The sequence below is a fragment of the Acanthopagrus latus genome, chromosome 5 (genome assembly GCF_904848185.1).
Source record: "Acanthopagrus latus isolate v.2019 chromosome 5, fAcaLat1.1, whole genome shotgun sequence".
Classification (NCBI taxonomy): Eukaryota; Metazoa; Chordata; class Actinopteri; order Spariformes; family Sparidae; genus Acanthopagrus; species Acanthopagrus latus.
This window is the reverse complement of record NC_051043.1, coordinates 8,463,218-8,489,557: the sequence shown is the minus strand read 5'-3', so window position 1 is coordinate 8,489,557 and position 26,340 is coordinate 8,463,218. Positions and strand designations below refer to the sequence as shown.

The 26,340-nt window shown below is 45.0% G+C and overlaps 1 protein-coding gene across 3 annotated transcripts in view; it reads right to left on the bottom strand.

The window, feature by feature from the left end:
* The window catches only part of rtkn (rhotekin), a 68,350-nt gene that overhangs the window by 32,746 nt on the left and 9,264 nt on the right, over positions 1-26,340 (bottom strand). The window contains exon 1 of one of the 3 annotated variants that reach the window (XM_037099355.1): positions 10,952-12,495. The exons of the other annotated variants lie outside the window; for them this stretch is intronic. Coding sequence (XP_036955250.1) covers positions 10,952-11,047 — 96 coding nt within the window. The 5' untranslated portion in view covers positions 11,048-12,495. Of the gene's footprint in view, positions 1-10,951; positions 12,496-26,340 lie in introns of those variants that run through there. 3 annotated transcript variants of the gene reach the window in all.

The following is a 26,340-nucleotide window of genomic DNA, read 5'->3' as shown; positions in this document are numbered from 1 at the left end:
TTAAACTCATACAGTATTTAACAGTTGAGTCCTTACATAAATCTTTCTCCCTCGCTCTCTCTATGCGTGAGTGTAGACGTGCGCGACAAAAACAAGATGAGCCTTGATAGCTCAGGACTTAGTGCTGTAAATATATCCCACGGCTAATCAGATTAAGGTTTTCGTCGGCAAGTAGCTGTGCCAGGGAGACGGAGGGAGAAGTGCTGTTGGAGACAAATCTACGCTCACAGTTCACCGAGAGGTTCAGGGAGAGACAAGGCCAGCACAAGCAGGCACAACACTAGCACTCAGACGAACGGTCATCTTCACTAGCGATTAATCTGCCAGTTATTTCCGCAATTAATCCACAAGCCTACGACTGACCTATTCAGATGGCGGTCCGTGGGCCTAATGCGGCCTCATTCTGGCCCTTTGATTGCTTTGTTAGTGGCTAATTACCCCATTCATTAGCTCTGTCTGCCACTGAGCACAAACAAACTCTTATTTCATTAAAAAGTTTGAACCCGGGGCTGTTTAAGCAGGGGGAATTCATGCCAATCAAACTGACATCCTTCTTCTGAGGTTAAAACTAATAAACAAAGTAGAGAGGGGAAAAAAGTGCATCAATTTAACACATTTTCATTTCAAGATGCACAGGTCAGACTTAAGAAATGTAAAAGTCTGACCCTTTGGCACACCATGGACATGTTTTAATTTTGCATTTTTTTATGTTCAATTTTCATGTTGATCTTGTGACATTGTGCTTATGGTGTAGTTAACACTTGGTTAGGCTTAGGAAAACACCATGTTTTAAGCTTTAAGTATATGTTTTTATCTCCAATGGCTGAACTGTCCTGCGGTGGCGTCGGACTTAAAAATTCTTGCCTGTAACTCCCCTGCTGTCCCTTACATAATTAAGCGTGGTCCATCCATCCTCCTATCCATGACCACCTGTTTTTACACGCTACTGAGGAAACCAGCAACACATCTACTAAATATTCAAGGAATCTGAATAGAAGATACATCCAAGAGTAGTTGCACGGAGTCAATTTTCCCATGCTGAATGAGTCAGTGGGACCAGCTGAATGAATGATAGCATCATTCCCACAGTCATTACACTGCGTTTCACAGGATGACAGGACATTCCTCCAGCCAGACTAACCCGCATGGCCCTCTCCCTCTGAGACTCGAGCACTTCCTATTGACTCACTCACAAGAGTGTCTTCACCCCAAACAACCATTTCTCTTCCTCCCCGGCTGCCACTACTGTACATCCTCAAGATCCCTTTCCTTCCTCTGCTTCCGGAGGAGCCTGTTGTTGCCACGCGTCTAATTATAGAGCATCTCTCTGCACCACTTCTGTTCAATTTGTAAACTTTTCATAAGCTTGAAAAAGAATGAAATCTTAACTCCTATCGGGGGCCTGGAGGAGTAACTGTGCAGTAAATAAGCTCACCAAATTCACACTTTGGGGTTTTTCCGGATTTTAATCTGGTGCTTTTGTTGACAGCAGTTGTTGAGCGACAGGCCTGTGTTTCTCTTTCACATACTGCACCCTCTTTTTCTTCCACAGCCCTTTGTTTGAATAAAGGTCTCTGGGCAATTTCACATAAACTGACCCAAAGGAAGCACTGAACCACACGGATAAGCTTCAGTGGCTTTACTGCAAGGTGCCCGGTGAAAACGCTGGAGTGTAATGGCTTTTTCTTCCTGCTACTGCCATATTTTTAGAGCACTATTTCTTTTATTGCGGCACAAAATTGTCGATTGTTGCAATTATTTGGCTAAATAGTGCAGGACATGTGGATAACACTGTACTGTGGTGTCCATAAACTCCTTGTGATTACTGGACTGAAAATGACTGATTAAGTGTTGGGAGTTTTTTTAATTAGAGGCCACAAATTGGACTTGGCATCTGAACCGTACTGGACGGCAATATTAAGTCCATTTGGGGGAACCAGCTGTTCCAGCAAATAAACTGCAACCCTTTTCTATGAATTGTTCAGCTGTACTGCAGCACCTTTCTAATATTAACTGCCACTCTTATTATCTATCCACACAAACCACAACCTCATGTTTTTAGATGAGAAAGGGGAGAAAAATGCAGCTCCCTCGTTTATCCAGGTTGAGCAGCCCATCAGCCACCTACTGGCCACAAGTGGTAATTGCAACATATCCAGACACTGAAAGGGATCATTCACTTCTTCCCTTCACTCTTATCGTCTTGTTTCAAAGACACTGTGTCCGTATTGTTGTTATGTGCCAGTCATTGTTTTGTCTGTTACGCAAGCAACCTGATGCAGGTAGAGGCACGCTCTCATCAGTCAGTCAGTCAGTCAGTCAGGCTGATGGTGCCGCAGAACATTTGTCTAACCTCAAGTTCACTCGGGAGGGGACAACACACAGGCATGACATCAACTCCACCGGCTGACAGACTCAAGCTTGTTATCACAGATGAGATCTCAAACAGGGCGGCAGCGAAGTGTTTAATTTCATTATCAATTAATCTGTGGATCATTTTCGCAATTAGCTGCATTAAAAGAAATGTGAAAAATCCCCACCGCAATTTCCCAGAACCCGGAGCGACGCCTCCAGACTGCCTCAGCATCAGCGCCTGCAGTGTGAGAAACCCAACAAACCTCACAGGACACTTGTGTCATCAGCAATACATAGCTGTTGCACCCAGCGCCTTAATATTATGCGAGTTAAATCAACAGTGATCATATTCGGCTATATATACTGACTGTCAATCACGACGGATCTTACAGTGACAGCTGTGGGTGCCATCTGCGAGGACGTGAGCTGCCAGTGTTCTTATGTACGTCTAAAATAGCTGCCTCAATAAACTTACAGGCGTAGTTACATAACAACCCGTCTGTGTCCAGTGACATACTGACCAATGACACAGTGCTGCTGAGGCGCTCAGGGTTAAAAGGGGTCTTCGGTCCGACTCAGCCAATCACGACGAGCTATGCTTCTCCTCGGAAACCAATAGGAGTTCCCTGTACAGTCCCGTAGTCCTCTGCAGTGAAGATAAGATGGATTAACCTTTTCATCTCCTAATGATGACAAGGTTAAAAACACAAACAGTGACATATGGACAGCCTTCAGCCCTGACAACCTGGGGAGGATCTACAGGCTTGTGTTAAGAGCTTCACTGACAGTGGGGGGGGGGGGGCGAAGGAGGACACCGTGAGTGAAAAGGTGTGTGTGTGTGTGTGTAGGCGTGTGTTTGTTCATGCAAAGAGACAGCAAAGACTAACACATCAGACCGCGTGAATTCATCCAACTCTCAATGGGTATCATACGCACCCTTCCCTCTCCCACAGACACGCACGTCTTCCTCCAAAAGTGACCCTGAGCTTTTGACCCCGAGTCCCAGCCGTGACTTCATCCAGCTGGAGAGTTTGTTCCACTGATCTCATCAGGGTGAGGCAGAGACACTGCTGTTTTTTTGGGGGGGTGAACCAGCTCAGCCGTGCCTCTCAACACCTCATACCACAACAAGAGGCCCCTTTCAGCAGCCTCGGCCCCTCAGATCTACCCCAACCATAAGCCCCCGGCTCCTGCTGACCCGCCTCCAAACCCTAGAATTCCCCCGTGACGAGTTCGCCTTCTGCATTCAGGCGTTCCTCGAAAACACAGCCATCCGTCTTCTCAATTCAAGACACCCAGGAGGACATCAGGAGAGGCCTAGAACCGAGGCTAGCGCTAACAAAGACATTTGCAGATGCCGTGAGGCCATCTGTTCAGCTCTGTGTCATCACCAAACGGCTATCTATGTGGTGTCGCTGGGCCTCGAACAGAGAGAGAGAGACAATAACATCATTACATCACATATGAACGAGAGAAGAGATCCTCTCTTGTCCTTGAGAATGAAAGCAGAATGGACCCTCAGATGGCTGGAAGGCAGCCCTCCAAATGCTGACAGAGATGTTCCACCGGCCCCGCGCGCACACACACACACACACACACACACACACACACACACACTCACACACACGGCCAAAGATCCTGCAGCTCACATTGATTCAATTAGGCACTTTGGCCTGCTGCTCAGACGTCACACACGCTGCCCCGAAAGAGACAATCTTTAGAGGCTGCCGATGATGCCACGGATGCTATCCACTTCAGGGGAATGCTCGCTGGGCTTTGGACTGTTTTAATGGGGGTAATTGTTTGTTTAGACAGCTTATGCTTCACACTTGTCCTCCGCCTCTCTGACTTCCACCCACTCTCTGTGTTTGTGTTGCTCGCCCTGCACAGTCACAGCAGGGAGAGAGATGGAAAGATCAGAGATCATAAAGAGAGAGCTAAACATACAGAAATAGACATACATAAAACTCCCCCACGGCCCCCTACACACACCTCATCAAAGACACAGAAAATCAATAAAGTCAATGCGCGAGCCATAAACTTGCAAACAATCATGTTTGCTGCACAGTTTATCTCACAAGCCGAGGGAGAACGCACGGAACAGACAGAGCAAAGAGTGTATCCATATGGACAAACACAAAAGCAACATCTACAGGCTCAATTAAGCTCATTACCAAATGCTCTTTTAAACACAGCGCGTGCGTTCACAACACATTTTCAAAGACAGCCATCTGATTAAACAGCCTGCGCCGCCAGCTGCATCTCCACAACACGTTCAGATGCTCTTAATTACATGTTCTACAAAGGAATACAGCATTTTTTTTTTTTCGTATCGCCACTTGAAAACTCGTGAGTTGTTGACACGATAAGTCGAGCATAGCCGTAAATCCAATCTGTGCTGATTTCAATAATGCCTGCAGTCTAAACTCAAACAGCTTAAGTGGCTCCAATTTTCTTTGCAGCTGGGGGGAAAAAAAAAAAGAAAGAAAGAGAGAGAAAATCCTTTAAATGCTAAAATCAAAGTGTGTGCGCAGGTGAGAGCAGAGACAGGGGAGACGGGGGCACTAAATAAAGGTGATAATGAAGGGTGAGATTAAAGAGCGCGGAAATAATGGCTATAGGCGGAGACGGAGGCAGAGGAACAAGAGTGAAAGTACGAAACAGATTCTGGCAGAGATAGCGCAGAAAGGGGAGTGAACGACAAAGAGGAACAGGCCGGGAAGGTGCAGGGAGTCGGGTCGATGTTCCAATAACAGCACCTCTCGCCTTGGCTCGGTGTTTTGTCCTTCTCACTCCCCTGGCTCGCGCCTGCTGTTTTTCAAAGGAAGCTGGCCCGGGCCGCGGCATCTAACCGGTTCCTGCTCGCACAGAGCGCCTATTCAGACCTGCGCGGCTCCTTCTAACCGCTGCATGGGCGATGGCCTGGGGTGGGGACTGAGGTACAAGGGGGGTACAGCGCTGCGGTGAGGTCCAGAGGGGTTAGGGGGGCAGAGTTGCGGTGTGGAGAGGTGCGGTGGGGAGCCAGATGGATTGGAGTCTCGAGGCCAGCAGGAGGAGAGGAAGGCTTGGAAGAGATGGATGAGGGCGAGGAGCTCCAAGAAGGAGAGGACCGGTGTGTGTGTGATGTGATACAAAGCTCCCTTTCTCCTCTACCGCACACACACACACACACACCGTGCCTGCTTTTGGCATACAGCACTGGAAGAACTGGAACACACTGAAACTATCCATGGCGGAGATGCCAAAGACACACTTACACAAACACACAACGCAGACACACACAGCAAACAGACTAAAACCCATGTACATAACACTAACAAGTGGATGGCTGTTTCCATTCATTTTGGGCCGCTGCACTACAGTCGGGAAACTCTTCCATCCAATTCAAAGCAAACTGTAAAAACTCACATTCACATTGAAATCCAGGGTGATAAACTTAATGTCCCTAATTAAATCAAAGCACTTGGCTTGATTGTATAGCTTTACAGTATTGGCTTATTACTCTTTGCAAATATTTACTCACTCACACACACACACGCACACACTCTCTCGGCAGCACACAGAGGAGCTCAGCGGGGAGCGGTGTACGATGAAGCGGGCCGTTGTGGAGGAATGTGCTTTGGCTCAGATACGAGTGTGTATCCTGTATCACAAGAGAGCGAGAGCTGTTAGCTTTACCGCACCTTTCACTGGAGCAAGCAGGTCTGGCGTAACTTAGGCTACCTAAACAAGCTCACAGCTGAACTAACACACACACACACACACACACACACACACACACACACACACACACACACACACACACACACACACACACACAGAGATTTCAACTGCTGACTGCTTCTCGGGGGAAGGATATATTGATACTGCCGACAAAGCCGAAAGGATGGATTTATCACAGGAGCAAGACGGGCACTAAATTCAGATTGGACAATTTATAAGGTGATAACAGTAGAAAATAACTGAGAAAGGCAAGGATATCTAAACTAAATCTTACACTGCACTGTCTGGCTGTCCAAGTATAAATAAGATTAACCTTATACTTTTTTTTTAACTAGAAATTCATTGTGTGCAGTGTGATTCATCATTCCAGCCAGAGTGTGCAAAGAGATACTGGTTTACTGTCCCAAAGGCCGGCAAGCAGGCAGGGATTAACTGCTGTCAATTTGGCCTTTGCCCTCCAGGACCTCCTACATTTAGAAGGCATTCGGTTTGAGGAATCCAACTATCCGTTACCAGGGCTGATACTGCACTTGTTACCAGGGCTTATATACAAAACAGAAATGGCCACATAACAAAACAAACACAATCATACAGAAAAGCTATGTCTGCGTAAACGGCTTCGCTGATACAAACAGAAACAGACAGTGCACCGATCGGATGGGACAGCCTGGCTTCTGATAATCCCCGCTCCATCAATTGGCCGAGGCAATCTGAGATCAAATGAAGAGGGGCTGCATGAATACCAGCCAGTGGATATTTAAGGCCTGCCCTGTGGTGTCTAGAATCTGCATAAATATCCGAGGCATGACCGCAGCTAAGTTTAGAGTTCGGGAGCGTGTGAGAGGTCAAACAAGAGTCCAGCGTGAGGCAGCCAAAAACTCCCACCTGACCCCCAGCGAGCTCACCCTTGTCAACAAGGGTCAAGGGTTGAGCATCCGTGGCTGCAACATGTTAGGGTCAATGTTGTTCTGAAGGATTTCTATAGGACTTCAGGGACCAGAGGCAATCCAGGCAGTCCAAATATAACAAACTGCAGCAATGAGACACTGTAATGCTCATTTTCAGGTTGATCATTTTATTTTGGGTTATTACTAGAATATGTTGACATGCTTTAATGCTCAGGCTCACATCAGATTTGACAGCCTGTCCAGTGCTGCAGCACTGTATTCCCCCTCCGTCTGAAATGTTCTGGTTTTGCTCCTGTCTCTTTAAGAATACCCGGTCTGCTCTGATTGGTCAGCGTACACTTGCCTGAGCCAGCACTGCTAACGACAAGAGATTAATCAATTCATTTGTTTTGGCTAAATTATTAAAAGACCTGTCATTATAAAAGCCAAAAATGTTTCAACTTGGTCTTTGTCAGGGCTTCACAAAAACAACCAAAACCGATCATCTATTTTCCATTTGAGTATTTCCTTCCTCGTCTGATACATCGTCTGATATGTGGCTGGATTGCCTCTGGTATATTAAGTGCTCTTTTTCCCATTTTCCAAGAGCAATCAATTGTTCCTTTCTTTTTTTTTTTTTATAGAACTTGTTGATAAAGAGTGAAATGAAAGTTGTAATTTGTCAGCCTGATTACAAGAATGACAGCCTGGGGGTGGGGGGGACTCGAAAAAAGCATTTCAGGAGGGGCTGACGGATGGTAAATTAAAATCTAAACAGGACTGAAAACTTGTGAATGCTTCAAATTGTTAACACTATCTTAAATGCAATCAATAATGCTTTTAGCTGACTTTGACATCAGGAGGGGGAGGGGACAGAGGTGGCGTTATTATGCCAACAAGGCTGTCAAACCAGCGATGGCAGTCTGAGTCACGCCAGTGGATATCTTTAAAGAAGCCAATTTGGTGGCATCAGCAGAGGAGACCTGCAAACATTTACAGGCTTCCGAAAAAGGCTATTTTGCAGAAACTTAGCTAAGATTTATTCAGGTTATCGGGCTGCTCTTCGGTCTTTCAACAGATGAGATGATATCACTGGTATGATCAGCGGCAGCCAGAGCCGTGGCAGTGAAATGTCCCAGGCTTCAACCCTTCTGAGCCAGTGAGGTCAACGCAAACGCAATCTCACATAGAGAAAGTATTGTACAGTCACACACAATGACTGACTTACAGAATGAAATGCACCAGACAAATCCAGCTTTTGTAACTTGGGCAAAAATGAACGACCTCAGAAACCCTTTTATCAAACGTCCACATTTAACTCTGGCAAAGCCACGGCGCATTTATTCAAGGCCAGTCTGCGGGCTAAAATTAGACCGGGGAGAAAGTGTCCATCTACGGTGCTCTGTGGCTATCAACAGGACAGTGGGAGAGAGCCTGAGCAGGTGAAGAGTGTGAACCAGGCTGAAAAGCAAACACAAAAACATCCATGTGTATCCGGGTCTGTGGGGACAGGAAGTGTTGTTTGTGTGCTATATGAATGGCAGTGAGTTCAGCGACATCATGATGTCGCTCCCGCTGGGAAACGGCAATTACACAAGACCATTTCCCGTTTCCCATCAGCCACCTCTCCTCTGTCGTCTGTGGGTAAAAATGCCTCTAAACTTTGCATATGTGCGAAGAAAGAAAGCACTTCATCGACTGTCTTGCGGGCCTCGTAACAGAGGGGGGAAAGACGTAAGAAAACAGCGCATTGGGAGCCAAGAATGCAGACTTTCCTATTACAACAGACTTGTTAAAACCTGAAGAGCAGAGAAGTTACTTCCTACTGAGCTCGAAAATAACACAATGGCTGCTCCCTCTCCCCTCCTGACACAGCAATTATGCTTGCCTGAGGAATGCTAGGCCTCAGGAGGTGCATGAGCCTCCCACTATTTAACATTTTCTTGTCTTCTGAGATGACCAGTGTAGAAAAACAGTAAAACAAAAAACAAAAAACAAAAAAAACCCCCAAGGTGTGCTTTTGTATATGTTGTACATACGTGTGTGTGCATGAGTTGGGAGTGGCTCGCAGGGGCTTTTCACGTTGCCTCAGGGAAAAACAAAGAAGGAGAAAAAGGGTTTACGGTGTAATAACTGCAACTCCTGATGACCAAAGAGGACAATTTATGAAAAACTCCGGCGCAGAAAATATCCAAGGCTCGCTGAAATTACAGTTGGACTGTGGGCCGTGCAGCTGAGCGCCATACAAAGAATCCCTGTCTCATAAACCCACCCAGGCAGAGGAGACATGAGCGGAGGGAGGGCCCGAGTGAGCGAGCGAGCGAGCATGTGAGCAAACAAGCGAGTGTTTACCAGCAAAAAGACTTGCGAGCTGAAGACGAGCACATTTTGTACGCCGCGAGCTGAAACCCTCGCTGGGTTATTGCAGAGTAATGCCTCTCTGCAGCCGGCCCTGACCTCTGAACTCCCTGTGATGGAGGGGAAGTGACAAGAGAGTTTTCTCACAGGGCTAAATAAGAGCTCATCATCTTGTTATGATACATTCCTCAGCATGGCAATTCAATTTAGAGAAATAAAACTGGAATTGAGGAGACAAAATGCTGAAATATGCAGGGACCTGCACACAGAGATGCCTGTATGTTTTCTACATTCCACCATAATGCTCTAAATTCGATATTCACACAACACTTTCCAGACCATGCCCGGGCTGTAAACAAGTTTCTTCTTCAAAGGAGGCTCTGTGACAGGAGCTAATAATCACATTAGTGCCCACGATCAAGTCGGTGGTGAAAGGAACTCGTGATATCTGGTTTGTGCGACAGCACATTCCAGGCTACAGGCGCTATAAAAGCGCCAGGAAAATCCCTTTTACTCCGGAGGAGGCGTGGCTCTAAGGTTTAAAAAACCAAAACAAAAAAGCCCAACATTTAGGAAACCAGAGAGGAGACTCACACAAGCTGAAGGCTGCAGGACTGTGTGTTGCTTCATGGCTGCATGTCACACAGGCAATAAAAAGCCAGGCACCTGGCGCGCTCTGTGGCACTTGGCGCAGGTATCGATAAACTCACAGACGACTCACACATAAAAGCGATGCCAGGCTGCTAACAGGTACAACGCACCAGTGGGTGATATCACCTCTCTTACAGCGTGTGTCACACAGCTAAAAGCTTTCTGGGCTGGATTTCAGTTGACACACTGAGACGGAGACAGTCTGCCTTTAACACCTCGGAACAGCTGCAGCACAGACAGACAATATCTTTTTAGATTATGGGGCCAGAAAACAAAGTCTATTAGAATTTCCCTTTGAAATCCCTGTGAGATGTCCAACGGCCATGTGTCTCCTCTTCCTTTGAAGTGTTACAAAACGAAAACACGCACTTTCCTGAAGTGTCTGAGGAGCAGAGATTGCGGAGACTCGCACAAGAGACTGGTTGGATACTGCCTTAATGACAGACGTATGGAGCACAATATGAGCCTGCACACACAAACACACATGCACGCATTCCCACAGGGACTCATGAGGCCCATATGAGCAGCTGTGGACTGTGCCTGAACCCCAGTTGGAAGGGGGAGACGGGGAGAGGGAGAGACGGATGGCATGCGGTGTTGTTTTCTGTTTGCTGTCAGTGAGAGCTGTGCCGTCTGTAAAAAAAAAGAGGGAAGACCACACCAGGGTTGTTTGTCACGTAGAAAAGATTCCTCAACAAACCCCTTCTGTAAACTTCAGAACAAGCCGAGGCACAGCTGCAGACTGGCACAGCGATGCACTGTGCTCTGGGCTGGCAGACACGTCTGAAAGGAGAGCTTGTATCAATCAAAGAAAAGGGAAAGTAGAACAGTGTGAGACATGACCGCTTCTCACATCCACACACACCAAACAATTTTGAGACTGTGTGAAAACTGGTGTGGGCAGTGCAAAAAGAGCAACAAACACGAGTGCAGGGGATCCGAGACAAGTGATGGTCGACTGGAAGTCAACTTTTTACCTGTAAACTGAGAGCAATCTGGCGGATGTACATCATATTCAGGTCCTCCAGTATCCACAGTTTCTCCTCCATGTTTGTGAACTTATCAACTGGCATCCTCCCGAGCAGAAAATATCCACAAACGACCTCTTGGCTCCGTCTCACACAGCTACCCCGCAGGTACCCGGGAGAGAAAGTTCATTCTGACAGCGTCCTGCTACAACCAGCGCGTAAAGCATTGCGTAAAAGTTGCGCTCCTCATCCAAAAACAGGACCAGTCGCTCCGGGAGAAACCGACAGAGGTGGTGTGGATGACAGCGCCGGCTGCACTGTAGTAACCCTGCCCATAAAAAAATAAATAAATTAAAAAAAGAAATCCCCCCAGCCAGTCCACGGCGCGTATTCTTCTTCTCTACTTTTCTCCGGGCAACAAAGATCCTCTCAAGACACCCACAGTCAACACCCAGCGGCGGCGCGGCAAAGAATGGAGCCCTTTAAAAATCAGTTCTTCTCTTTGTGTCCCCGTGTCCCGATTGTGAATGCCGTCTGTCCTCTGTGTGACAAGAGACCTCTCCACAAAAGGGCATCGCCTCTGCGGGAGTGATCGACACAACTAGCCCACTGTGCGCGCCCTGACGCTCCCCAACTCCGCGCTGAAATTAACCCCTCCGACGCGACTCTGGTGATGGTAATGAACTTTTTTTTTTTTTTTTTTTTTTTTTAAGGAAGAAGAAAAGAGGGAAAGGAGAAGGCGAGATTACTGTAGACGCCCCCACGCCCCTTTAAACAAACAAATAGCGAATACCACGCCACCACACAAGCGTAGACGGGTGGGGAGCTTTGTTCTTTTTACTGTCGCGATAATAAATGGAGGAGTTAGAACCGTGTCAGCTGGCGGAGCGAAAATTAACACCAAAGCGATTCTCAATCAGTCTAGAAGTGTTACATTAGTGTAATTATATCATTACACAGTCACGTTTGTGTTTTTTTTCTTTCTTTGTTTTACAAATTAAAAAACAAGAGTCATCCAGATGTCGGTTTAAGAAAAATCAGATATTTTGAAGAAGGCAGTATTTTAGTAGGTCACAGGGTCACACGCGTTTGGCAAATTCAGATGCATATTTCATAGCACAGATCCCCAGTGCCACGGATCGTTTCAATCTTTTATCAGTGAACCTTTTAAATATTAATGCGAGTCTCTCCTGGCACATCCAGCGAAAGAAAAGCGTCGGCTCCCAAAAGACGCGTCAACTTCACATTCACCGTTGGAAAAAAGTTATGTAGTCCGAAAATGCGAGGGCGAGTTGTTTTAGAAGGAAGAAATAGGTCACAAAGTCGTGCGCCAGGGCGAGGACAAGTCTCCTCTCCCATCAGCCCAGCTGTTCGCCGGTCAGAGAACTCCAGAGTTTACTCCATGTGACTCTCAGCCATACAACCGTGCTGACGGTTCCGCTCCTGTCCTGTGGGAAAAGTCTCCCACAGCCGGTCTGCCCTCGCTGCTCAGAACATACACGACAAGCAGGAGCAGAGAGCATTCATCCTGTTTTCCTCTTCAGCGCCTTAATCCGGGACCAGATACAGATGTGTGTGTGTGAGTGTGTGTGTGTGAGTGTGTGTCAGAGAGAGAGAGAGAGCACGTGTGTGCTGTGTGTAATGTGTGTGTCCTCCTTTGTGGCGTGCAAGCTGACCACTCACACAGGAAGAAGGCGTCACAGTGCGCACCGCTCACTGAGGCGCATTAATTAAAACATACAGTCTCGTGGTTAAAACAGGGGATACTCCATACTTTCACTCCACTACAGTTTGGAGGCAATTATTTGACCTTTACTGCTCAACAGCTATTTGATAACTGTAGTTGCTAGTTACTTTGTAGATTACATGGTGCATCAGAGCCAAAGCAACACATCATTACAACACTATCACACATGATTAGCAATCAGACAAAAGAAAGACTGATTCAAAAGCCGGATATTGGATCTGGTGACTGGCCAAACTGACAATCAGTCAACCTAGAGCAGTAAATATTATACATATAAATATGTACTGCTTCACTTGTACTTTTCATACTTGAGTGCATTTAACCTGTTAAGAGCTGGCCTCAGCAAAATCAAACTACTGCAAGGTCTGTGTGGAAAATCTTTGTACCAAAATAAAGGTGGTATTTGAGAGACTGCTGGAGACTTGGAGGCCTCAGTGTGGACCTCACCGGGTCAGAGTAAAATGAAGTTGGAAAGGATCCTAAATCAAATATTTAATTTCCTCCCAACAACATTTTGCATGTTTTGAGTGAAGAACCCTTTGGAATGATGCAGGTGCAACCTCTGGAAAACCACAGCACAACACCTGAACATTCCCTCTGTCAGGATCTCTGCTAATTAACTGTAGCAGAGCAAAGTGAGAGAGATTTTAGCTGAGGCATATTTAGGCGGCATCTCCAAATGTGCCACTTTTGCACATTTTGGCACCGATAATGCTGTTTAAGAATTCTCATGGTACCAGACAGTTAAATGTGGTTCTTTTCTTCTTACATTTCACTGAAAGTTTTCATTCCATTGAAATACATACATACTTACTACTACTACTGGCCTTCAATCTGGAGTGGCTCAGCTTTTATATTGATTTTTTTTGTGTTAGCCTGAATTACCAGGATTGCTATAGCACCTGCTTTGTGGGCATGCACCGTTTTTGCTTTACTTGCTTGGTGTTGGAATTGTGTTTTCTTTCGGTAGAAATTGTTGTGATGTGCTTTTGGCTGAGCGTTCTCCCATCAAGTGGGTACACTGCGTGACTATGTTTTCTTTCTTTTTAAAGACTTTTACTATAGCATTATTTGCATGAGTGACCTTCAAGTATGACTTTCGGTTACTTTATCACAATTTTACAAAAGTATTGGGATGATTGCTTTGATGTATGACACTCTGACTTGACTTTTGGCACCACCCCTCTCCACACACATGCCCATCTGGCCCTCCATCACCCCGAGAGCACACTCGCTCTGTAAAGCCTTTCACGAAGGCAGACAGTGAAAACAAAGGAGCTGTAAGGAGCCCTTTTCACCTCAGAGGAGAGGAGGAGAGGAGCCAGGGGTGCCAGTAGCAAGCCAGGGTCATTTCCCCAAGAAAAGCCTCCACCCTCGAGAGTTTAAATCACCCGGCTAATCTGTGGCAGACACCGACATACACACCGTAAGAGAAGAGATTTATTGTTCCTGAGGTGGAAAGAGAAATAGCTGAGGTGAACGCACACAGGGACCGGGGCTCCTGTGCGAGTGCGCTCGATTCACAGTTCACCGATTCATATCCAGTCAATCCCCTCTGAAAGTCGATCTTGGCATGCTGCTGAACTGGAAAAATATTCACTTAACAAGAACTCAAACATTTATCTGAGTTAAAACAGGCTCAAGTCCTTCAGTGAAGCGCTGCAGGTTTCTCCCCACAGCTGGACTCACTTTTTCATTCAAGGATGTGGATGTTTTTTACAAAGACTGAACACAGGACAACACGTTGCTATTCCAATGCCACTTAATCCATTTGGTCTACTCTTTGGTTTACACCGGCAGCAGCTCCTTGAGGCAGAACACGCCGCAGGTAAATCTCCCTGCAGTAAAACACAAAGACCGACACCTTATGACAAAAGCCTAGAGGTTGAACAAAAAACAGACAGAAAACAGCTATTATCTCAATGACAGGGCATGCTGGCAGGCAGGCAGGCAGGCAGGCAGGCAGGCTGCCGGGCGACTAGCTCAAACACAGAGCATCGCTGCTTCTTGGCCCGGAGCCACCGAGTTCGAGGCAAAAATCAGGTATTCAGAGAGAGTAGATTAGCGGTTAGTAGAGAGGCCTGACAGCTTCAGGCCTGACTGGGATTTCACAACGTTTAAAACGCTGATTACCTTTTGATGGGTTGTGGATTACCAGCTTGTGACTAAAGGCTCAGACTGACTGTAGAGGGGCCAGATGTGCTAATTGGACGCCATGAGGGAGGACTGAAACCAATCTATTACACCATCAGCTATTCCGGCACTAACTGTGAGGTGCGATCAAAACACGGAGGATTAGGTAACCAGAACACTGACAGGAATCACTTGTTCCACAAAACGATTGGAACATTCCCCAAAACACACGCGCTCACACTGACACTTGCGTAAGAGGCTCTGAGGGGGGCTGGACTGCTTTCAGGACAATAGCCGGTGCATTTCGTGTTTCTGAGCGGAAGCGTGGAGGAATATGGAAAACTTCCTGTCCGTATACCTAATCAGCTGGAGGAAACCGTCTGGAGTCATTTGTAAAGCAGTGGTGCCGCTGACTGTCGATAGCTGACGTTGAAGTTTTTTTTTTTTTTGTGGTTGTTGATTTAATTTTGCTGTTATCTATTCCTCCGTCTGTGCCAGGGAAACAAATTAGTCTTCATCATAAAAACTGGTCTGTCTTAAAGTCATTCAGCCCTCATCACAGAGCACAAATTCGATGCCATGAACAAGGTTGTTTTTCTTTTTGAAAAGTCCCCTCTTTAAAAGTCTTTTCAGCCTGCCATACAAATGCCCACTCATCTCAGTTTTTTCAGCGATTACAATCAGCGAGGTCATGAGCCAGCACAAAAACTGATGCGACGCGACAGATAAACATTGATACTGCTTTCGGTGAAAGTCATCTTATTTGCAGAGGCTGTCAACAGGCTGAACATCGGCTGATACCGATCTACAGCTATATAGATGCGTCCCTAAGTGTTCCATTGTTTTTGCCATGGAGGGAAAGAAAAGGGTATTTATTGCAAGAAATATTTATGGCTTTAGCAAATTAAAGTTACGACATTATAACAGGTAGACGGGAACGAAAAAAGGTTGTTGAGACATATCGACTCTACACTTCACTGTAATAGGCTGATGCGCATTTTCTGTCAGCTTTCATAACATAATTATAGAACCCGACTGGCAATCAAGCTCTGATGTTATGAGTAAAATGAATTCCAGTACTGAGTGGCTGATATTCACGCTCTTCTTGCAAAGATCCCTCAAATGCGGTTATCAAACGCTTGTGACGAGGATATTCATTGGAGACCGGACATTTTATGTTTTAACAATAATCGCCATCATCTAAAATGACATCAGTGCACTGAAACAGTAACCTTCACTGGGAATTTAATTAATTATAAGTTATCCCAAGCAAGCATCCTTTTCTGCATGATGCCCTCTTGTGCAAGTTTTCATGTGGGAAAATTTCGGACAGCCAATAAATAAATGCCAATACTGACGGATCTGCGATAAGCCAATATCGGCCAATAACACTGGTCAACCAATATATCGGTTAGGCTCCACCTCCTCCTCAGAGTGCTTGCAGCAATCTAGTAATACAACAGGGTAGGAAAAACACACTTTCAGATGATGGAACAGGTTGTAATCAAGCCAACACTTCCGCCAGATTATGTCAGCTGTGACAGTGTGTGTGCTCCTGTTTTGGGAACTACACAGAAGCAGTCTTAGTGGGGCGACGGTTGGGCAGACTGACGACGCCCTCGTCCATCACTGGTGGCCGACAGTCATCGACCACTGAGCCCCGCACGGCTGGAACAACCTGATTTAAGAGACCTCTCAGCAGAGAGCGCAGAAGAGTTGTGTCCCCTCAGAGCTGTTAGTATTTGTGACACGTGGTAGAGAAAAAGGTAAATGCTGCTGAATGCGCAAACGTTACGTCTCACTTCTGTTGTTTTCTTCTTAAACCTGCCCGAGCTCGGCGCAACCGAGGGGCTGGTTTGCATCACTGGCAGCGTTATCTCTTCTCTCTCCCAACTCTGGCAGTACTTGAGTATAAAAGGATAATATAAGTGAGCATAGTATAATAATGTAGCAATGACTGCTGAGTACTCATGGATAAGAACATAAAGCTGTTGTTGGGCGTTGCGGCTGGTGGGACCCCTCTGTCAGACGGCCTCTACATAGTGAGTGTATGCAGCTAAAATTGTGACTTAATTTCGACACTAAACTTGAGGTGTAAAAAGAAAACATTGACATTGGATCACATGCTGAATTGGGAGAAAAAAAGTTGCACTGGCACTGAAAAGAATATTTTTTAAATGCTGTTTGACTTTTTTGAGTGGCAGCATAGCAAAGTGTTTCAATGCCAGTGTCTCCTTTTTCAGATCAGGTTTTTTTCCTTTCAAAGCCAAACTTGACTTTCAATGCCAAAGTTTAGAGGCAGTGTTCTCGCTTCATCCAGCTGAGAAGTTAGTAAAATATTTGGCAGCGGTAATTCATTGCACAGGAAACTGTGCGTCTGTTGGCTCTGATTGCATTCTCCATATTTCTCGACATTTGCATCGAAAAATTTTAGAAATAACTGTTTGCCTTCATTTTGTCATCCAAGTCAGTGTGTCTTCAGACGTGTGGGGGTTGTTTGATATCTGCATGATTGCCTTCAGGTTTCAGAAGTCTTTTTAGGGATGATGCTGCTTTTACAGATCTCGTCAATTAACGTGTTGAATTGAATGTTGTTACCAGTACGTCTAAAGGGAAAAGCTGCGAAAAAACTTATTTGTGATAAATCAGTATGGCTGGTATTCAGGCAGGCAGGCAGTCAACAAAGGACAAAAAAATCACCCTATGGAGATCCATATGGTACTCTGTAGACTGAAACAAAACAAACACACTGATGATTATCACACAAATGCCATTTTCAGCGTCTAATCAGCGGCATCTTATCACCTCAGATTGCACCGCAGCCTTTTATCTCCACAGCTGCAGAGTCTTCGCTGAAAAGGTTCAAAGCTGCTTTTAGTCTGACACGCGGTGTGGCATCAGAACAGGGCAGGGAGACAGGAGAGGGCCCCAGGCCGGCCGGGCCCCAAACCACAACAAAGAGGCCTTACTGTCATCTACACCCAATCTGAAAACTGAACCCCACCCACACCACGACTCCCAGTCATCCAGCTGAGGCCTACGTATACAGACAAAACCTACACTTACATGCACAAATACACACCCAGGAATAAACAAACACCCTGTGAACCATACGAACATTGCGCACAGACATGCAAAGTTAAACTGTGGCAGAAGTATCTCGAAATATAAGCCGAATGCAGCTGATTAGGGTTTGTCGGTTTGATTATTGGCTGCGAAGCAAACATCCTCCCTGACGCTGCAGCCAGAGGACACAGGAGTGAAAATAAGGCAGAGGTTATTACAGACCTGTTTCTCAGTGTACAACATGTTTTTACACTTTCGGGCAGTTTCATTAACAAGGACAGTGAGCGAAAAAAAAAAGTTCCATCGACCGATTAATAGTCGCACAATGAAAACTGAAAACCTGAGTGCACCAAATAAAATGTGTGTGTCAGGAAATAAAGGGACTTTCACAGAGGTCTAACATTTTTGTGACAGAAAGATCAAATTAAACCTTCTGTGGGGACGCACAGGGACACGGGCACTTACAATTCAGTCAGCTAAAAAAAAAAAAAAATCAGCAACTGTGTTGAATATCACAGGACTTCAATTACATGCCTGTGTCACGGCAGGCACCGGGTCACATCTGTTCCACTCGACGACAGAGGCGTGTGATGGGCTGTGAAACCAGACGTATCATGAGAGAAATCCCCCTGGAGGTCAGTTCTCAGTTATAGAGCATGAAAAACCTCTGCGCTGACAGCCACGCAGCCATAACTCAGACACAGAGACGGAGTAATGACATTGTAAATCTCATCGACGGTCTACCTTGTTATTAGGTGTATCAGTTTCAGCCTGTAATGTCTGACTGGTCTAACTTGTACTTTAAGATTAAACAGAGGGGATGTTATGCTTTAGAGGAGCTTCTACTCTGAATCTGTGATCCGAACATGAGTAATGTCGCAAATGAAGTGTTGGACATGAACCCATAAATCATGCAGCTGGTGTTCTTTTTTTCATTTTTTTATTTCAACTTGAAATCACATATTAAGGAAATGGATGTATGCGTCACAGTCCGTGGATGAGCTTAGGAAAGCTGGGGGGGAGTAGCCTGCCTCCTCACACACACACACACACACACACACACACACACACACACACACACACACACAAAAAAAACACACAACGATGACAGAACATGGACTCTCGTAAGCACCTGGTTTAAAAGGGCCCTCCTATTACTCAACTGTTACCCATGAAGAAAAACAGGACTCCAGATCTTAGTCATACACAGACAAACATGTACCCAGAGAGACGGTGGAGCAGCATGTGTGAGCACAGCATCCCGGCTGCTTCCCCAAATTACTGCTGACTTTCAGGAACGCTTCCGCAGCCAGTCACAGGAGACTGCAGCGTCTCATCACTCTGAAGAAGCAGGCAGCTCAGTGAAAGAGAAACTTACTCGTTAGGCAATTCATCTCCATCGATTTCTACCCTCAAGGGTGCCGGCTGTGCAATACCAGAGCGGGATATGTCTGGATTTAAGAGGGTATGTACACTGAGGGAATTCATTTAGTATTTAAAAACGTGGGGGCTTTTCTTTAATAACTATCAGTGAGGTGAAAATAAAGTGAATGTCAAAGCTGTAAAACAAAGGTGAATAACAGACAGGAAGGTGTGTCCTGGCTGCTGCTGCTGCTGCTGCTGCTGCTGCTGCTGCTGCGGAGTCTGAAATGGAGCAATGGCGCCCTCTGCAGAGCGGCAGCAGCAATGCAGCATGATGTGATGATTTCACCATGTGAAACACAAGCATCAATTTAATACTGATGCCTCTGTATGAGCAACGTAAGTCAACAGGACTGTGAGTGAGAAAAATGAGGCCGTTTCTTCACAGTTATTATATGTTATGTAATTCTTAACAGCCGTCACCAGGTCGGATACAATTAATACATTAACAACACAAAGTTAACTTTTTTTCAACCTCATCATGTCATGGTTATCAATCCTGCGTACCCCCAAAATGGACACATTATCTCATCACCATGCACCTTAACTAGAACGGCACCCTGCAGAGCGCATGGATCTGCCAACACCCAGTTGTGTAATTCAATAACAAGCTCGATAGCACTGCATCGCTCTAAATTTTAAACTACTACTGCACACTAGACCAAGGCTTAGCATCAAACTGTACTCTCTCATAGATATCAGCCACCTCAATACTCCTGATTATTTTCACCAAGATCCATGTAATATGCCCATAGAGATTACCAAAAGTTAAAAGAACATCATATCTCACGATGATATTGAAAGCAAGAAAAACATTCTGGATCTGTCCGTTTACCTGGATATGCACCGAGAGTTATTGGGAACTATTCTGGGCCGAGACCCATCCTCCATTCAAGTTTTCACGGAAATCAGTTCAGCAGTTTTTGTATAATCCTACTGACAAACCAACCAACCAACAAATGGACACAAGTGAAAATGTGATTTCCTTGCAGGAGGTACAGGTTGTGTCTATCATCCACTCACTGTCAAAAACAAATGCAAGCACCGGCCAGACCAAGATGTTTGCAAGCCTGTTGTAGTCTTACCACTTCTGTCCACAGGGGTCACCGGAGTCAACACAAACATGAAAGCCCCCTGTAGCAGCTTTAAGTAAAACCAGACATGACAACGATGAGCTCCGCAGACACGAGGGTTGAGCAGTGAGGGGAAAGACGGAGACAGAGACAGAGACGGGCACATCAAATCTCATTGTTCCAATAAATAAAAACTCAGCCCCGCATTTTTATTTGCCGTGATGTCACTTCTGCCAGACCATAATAAATAATTTTAGCAGCGCTCACACCAAGAAGGCTGCTGTTTGTAGTAAAAGTCTGTCTGGGGAAAATCGAAAACAGAAGCCACAAATGTACACATCTGCAGAAAGAATATAAGAATCCGAACATCTGCAGAGAAGGCGTGAGGGAGACCACATCTCAAACTGATTTATTTAAAGGTTACTGATTTCTGGTCGGCTGGAGTGAGGGGAGAGAAGACTGAATAATGTCTGTATGTGTGAACCAATCTGGTCATTTCATCTCTTTTTGCCATGGATTTGGCATTGCAGTGATATTCAGTAACATTTTCATGGGTGTTATCTTAGCTGTCTTGCTTTCGAAGACACTTTTTTTTGTTTTGTTTACTACTTAGGTGAAAATGACATCACACAAATCTTCAGCCACAAGCATCCCTTAGTCAGCTGGTTTTCTCATCCGGCCCGCTAGTCACAACTCTGGGGAATCTCCCCCACTGAGAGCTGAGTCGTCTATATAGCCATACAGTACTCATACTTCACTCACAGTATCTGAAAGCAAAAGATAGGTTGCATACGGTGTGCATAATACAACCCACGAACTGTATAGTGATGAGGCTGATTACGTGGTCAAGTCAATGAATGAGTCATTTAGTCAATTAAATGTCAGCGAACAGGAAGAGGGATTTCCCACAGCTCCAGGGGCCGTCTTCAAATTTCTCATTTTGTCCCACCAACAGTAGAAAAGCAGCTTTTAAGAAGTTAAAAGAGCAAATATTTGGCTTAATAAATTACTTAAACAAGCCATTATAATAATAGTTGCCAACAGTAGTGCATTTCAGGTTTATATGATTAATTTAATAATCTTTCAAACTGTAATATATTGTATGTCAAGGTGAAATACATATACACAACAAGAACTGCAGACTCCACTACAAAAAGGTGCTTCAGATCAGAAGATTCAGAAGTTCTACTGCATGAAACACATATTCAATGCTACTCGTTTTCTCATGTCAGTGCAGTAAATAGTCTGATTTTTGGGACTGCAACCAATGAAGCACCTTAAATGTATTTTATATCTTTTTAAACTGATGCATTAACTAATTTGGACCCTGGTGATTTGTTTAATGCTGCTATCACATCGGACTGCCAGACCTCTCTTGATGCAGAAGAATGGTGCTAACTAGCATTCAACCTGACCCACCTATGAGGAATGTTTCTGACACATCACCATTGAACTCCTTTATAAACGTCTATAAAAGTCTATTTTGTGTTGTAAGGATGCCCAGATTCTGAAATTTTGATGTTGCTGTCAGAAGCCATTAGCTGAAAATGATGATTTTTGTTGTTATTTTATTTTACGTATTCATTGCCCCCTTTGTGCCGGGGCGACAAATGAATGTTCCTTATGAGGAATTAACTGGGCTGTTTTAAAGCCATTCATTTAATTTCCTTTGAAAGGGAACAAATTCCATTATGCACATTAATGAAATAACCTTTAATATAACCTTCTTTTGCATTGTTTTATTTTTGAAAAGCAACTAATTCTAAAGCCCTTTATACACCTCTATATCTACTGAACGATACAAAGTCATTACAAGTCATTACATAGCTTTAGAAATTGATGGCAAGGATGACACGAGTTTTCCAGCACAAAACTGATCTGACACAACAGATCATCTGATTTTTGTCAAAAGGCTGATAGCGGTCAATAATGTACTGCCGGACAAGCATATAGTAAAACAGTCTGCATCTTTTTCAACTGATGCATTATCTAATTTGGACACACGATTTATCTATTTTGCTGTGATCACACTGGACTTAATGCTGATAAATGGTGCTAACTGGCACCCTTATCCACCTATTATGACCGTTTTTGGTAACAGGATTGCCGATCCTCATCATTTAGGCCCTTCTTCATCGCGCTTCATTCCGTCAAGCCTCAATCTTTCACAGTCAACCGTATTATTCACACCTTAGAGGTGATTAGATGTCCAAATCCACCCGACTAAACATCTAGACGAGCTAATTTCTACTCTTTTTTTCTTGAGGTAGGCAATAAGGGGAAACTAGCAACAGAGAAGATAAAAAATAATTGCTGAGAGAGCAGGAACAACACAACTATACAACAAGATCTGACACCGCACCGTCTGCCACTGGGCCCAGTAAACAAACACATTAAAACACGGGCATGCTGGCAGGGACTAGTACACTACTGCAGCACGCGGGGAAGGCAGACATGCATAATAGACCCATCTGCTCTCATAAAGTCAAACACCTGCTCGCCATCATCAAAACACAGAGCAACATCATTGGTGGTTGTGCCCTTTTGCCCCGTCTTCTCTCCGCACACACACACACATGCAGACACACATACTAATCGCCAGGCCTGGCTGCGCTGCAAAAATCTCCTTTTATCTAGGATATAGTTTTGAATTTAGACTGCATTTGGCACAAATATTCTTTTTATACAGTATAAGGACATGACTGCAGTACAGTGCCTACATCCATCAATTAAACACCCCCAACCGCTGGTTATCACACACAGTTCACAGCACGCATGTAGGTAACTTGAACTCATCACACTGGAGGTCGGCGAGATTGCACAAAATGAAAACAATAGTCCAAATCAGTGCAGGAGCAGACATGCACAGTGCACCTGCCCACGCACACACACACACCTCTGAACATTCCTGGGTATCGATTCCTTTCACAGTGCGTTCCTCTGTATGAAAGAGGGGCCCTGACTCCATCTATTTCACAATAACATCAGGTAGTTATGTGATGTATAGCAGCACGGGATAAAAAGCCTCTTTGTCCAGGGAAAAAAAAAATGAGCGAACAGCCTGGAATAGAGAGAGCGGCGAACAGGGAGCATGCAGCAAAGTGGGTTGACATAGACATGCCCCATATTCTTCAGCCGTAATGACCGTGTGGAATTGAAGGTTAATGACTTGTCCCTGGTGAAGTCACAGGCTAAAAGCGGAGGATACTGTGTGTGTTGTAACGGATTCACACAGAGTGCAAAGTGACTTTCACTGCCTATCTGGGTCCACGCGACCTTACTGTAAAGTGTTACTAATGTTTTCAACAGGGGAATTGGCCGACATGTTTTTTTTCCCCGACACATTCTCATTCTCAACGCGTCATATTCAGCAGTTTGGTCGGTGGCCTTAAGCTTCAAACTGTGATGGTCTGTCCACGCCTTCTGGAATCAGTTTTGCAGGTGAAGGGCTCCAGTGTCAAGTCATGTCTAATACATTATCTGCCACGTCCAGATATGCTTTCAAGTTAGGGGCTCTGCGATCAAGCTAACAACAATAAGTAATACACGACGTCTGGTCACACTTTCAAAATAATGCGTGCTGAGAACAGTTCATGACATATTGTGACATAAATGTTATTAATGTTGTTGAACGGTCGCTTAGTTAGGTTTAGGCAAAATAAACTGCTTGGTTGGAGTTGTGCAAAGAATAACTATATGGTTATGATTAGGAAAAAAATGATTTGGTTATGATAATGAGCCTAACAAACGTACGTGACATCAGTTACGTCATTTGCGTAACATTAATCAAAAACAAATCGCTCTTAATTCATGGTCAGAAAAAATAGATAGGAACCCTGGACTCCAGACAGAAAGTCACAACAATAAGTGATGCTAGCTGAACTTTGAAGTGTAGGGCCACTGCAGTATTCGACGCATGGGGAGTGAGAACAGGGCCAACGTGGATAGTAATAGTAAGTAACCAGGGAGACATATACTTATATTTGGAACCGATATCCATTTGCAGTAAAAATATAAATCTTAATCATCAAAATGTAAAATAACCACAAAAAACCCTGAAAGGCTTATCAGAGCAAAGCAGACTGTCCTGATAATCAGACAAGCCATTTTCAACTGCAGGTCACTGTTGTTATCCATTTTGTGTTTTTTTAATCAATGTTAGAATGGGGGGGTGAAACAGAAACAAAAGTGCCTCCTTTATTTTGATGTTTCCAGAGAAAATCACGCACAAAGTTAAACAAATGTCACCACAACAACTTCCCGAAGCAACGCACGTTTGTTAGAGAATGGCATTTTTCCACATCGGGACAAAGCCTCTCGTGTTTCTAAGCCCTCTGTGATAAGTCAAAGGGGCTGACAACAAGTGTCCTGGACTGTAAGTGAAACCACACATCGGAATCTGTGTGTGTGTGTGTTTGTGTGTCCTAGTGTCTTTTTGTCAATGTTTAACAGAGCAGAGCCCAGTGGGGGTCTTGTGTTCACAGGAAGAAGATACCTTTGGCATGAGACAGTCAGGTTCTGTTTTACAGTCTGTTAGCGCCGGGCTCAATAGGTTATGGTTAACGTCTCTGGTGGGGTGTTTACACAAAAGGCGAAAAAATAGATTGAAAGATAAAGGGATGTAAAACCCACAGTAATCTTCTATAGCTGCCTAGAGGAAACAAAAAAAGACTTCCTCTGTGTAATCTGGATCAGGAAAGTGGGTTAGCCCTACAGTACATGACAAAAAGTACCAATTTGCCTGCTATATCAGGGGACCTGAGCCTCAAAGAAGTGGTGTGGCCCACATAATGTGGCTCTCCTGGGGAAGGGAGATGTTCAGTTTGATGGATTGGGGAGAATGAAACAGTGGAAAGACATAAAAGAAAACAGAGGCAGAGAGCAGGGAGAGCTGAGGATTTACCTGCACTATGTTTCTTTAATGTTAACCACTTTTATTATCTTCGCTCAGGAAGACACAACACATCGTTTCAGATCATTTGAGCCCTAATCTTGTTTGTTTTATAACCCTTTCAAGGCCCATTCAAAATGCTAGGATAGTTTTGGACCGATTCCAAATCCTTCCATTGCAACATTCTCCAGTAATACACAGTAAAAAAAACAATAGGGGGACAAGAGGAGACTTGACTGGAAACCATTTCTGGGTTACTCAGTTTCAGAAGCGTTATCCGCCTGACTAGCAGAGGTAGCAAGTGAATGAGACAGGTTTGATGATGCATGGAGGAAGTTTCCCCATCTGGGGGATTGGGATAGTATCCAGTGATTACGCCACCTCCATCTATCTCCCTATGTGTCTGTTAACCGAGTCACTGCCAGTGACAGCCTCCCTCAGGACAAACGTACGCTGTGTGAACAAAGCCTGTCTGTGTTTGAGAATATGCAGCGGACCTTGCTCAAGGAGAGACAGCTGCTTAGTCACTGTCTGAAGGTGTGTGTGTGTCTGTGGGTGTGTGTGTGCGCACGTGTGGGTGAAACAGAGGCTGACAAACTGCAGTCATCGTGTATGACTAATGAAGAGCTCAGAACAGCAGCATTCATTCACAACAGAAAACAAGGAAGATGCAGATCTATCTGTGAACTGGATCCTCGCAGCATGTGTGACTCACTTCCTGTGTGTGTATGTGCACGTCTGTTATGTCTTTGCTCTCCCTATTAACGCCTTCGCGAGTGTCCTCGGTCCCCATATTGTACAAGAATATGTGCTGTGACTGGGTGGGGTTCACATGCAACATCAGCAACAGACCCTCAGCTGTTAAACTGCACCCTGACACCAGTTGCCACATAGAGACACAGGCCGCTAACCACATTCCAAGGCTGAAACACTTACATCTAAAAACACTTATGGCCCTCACACTGAGGCAATCCACTCTGTATCCTTTTACAGCAATGACGGGCTGGAAATAGATGGCTGAATGGCCGGAGAACATTGTAACAAGCAAATAAGGGATACGACTGAG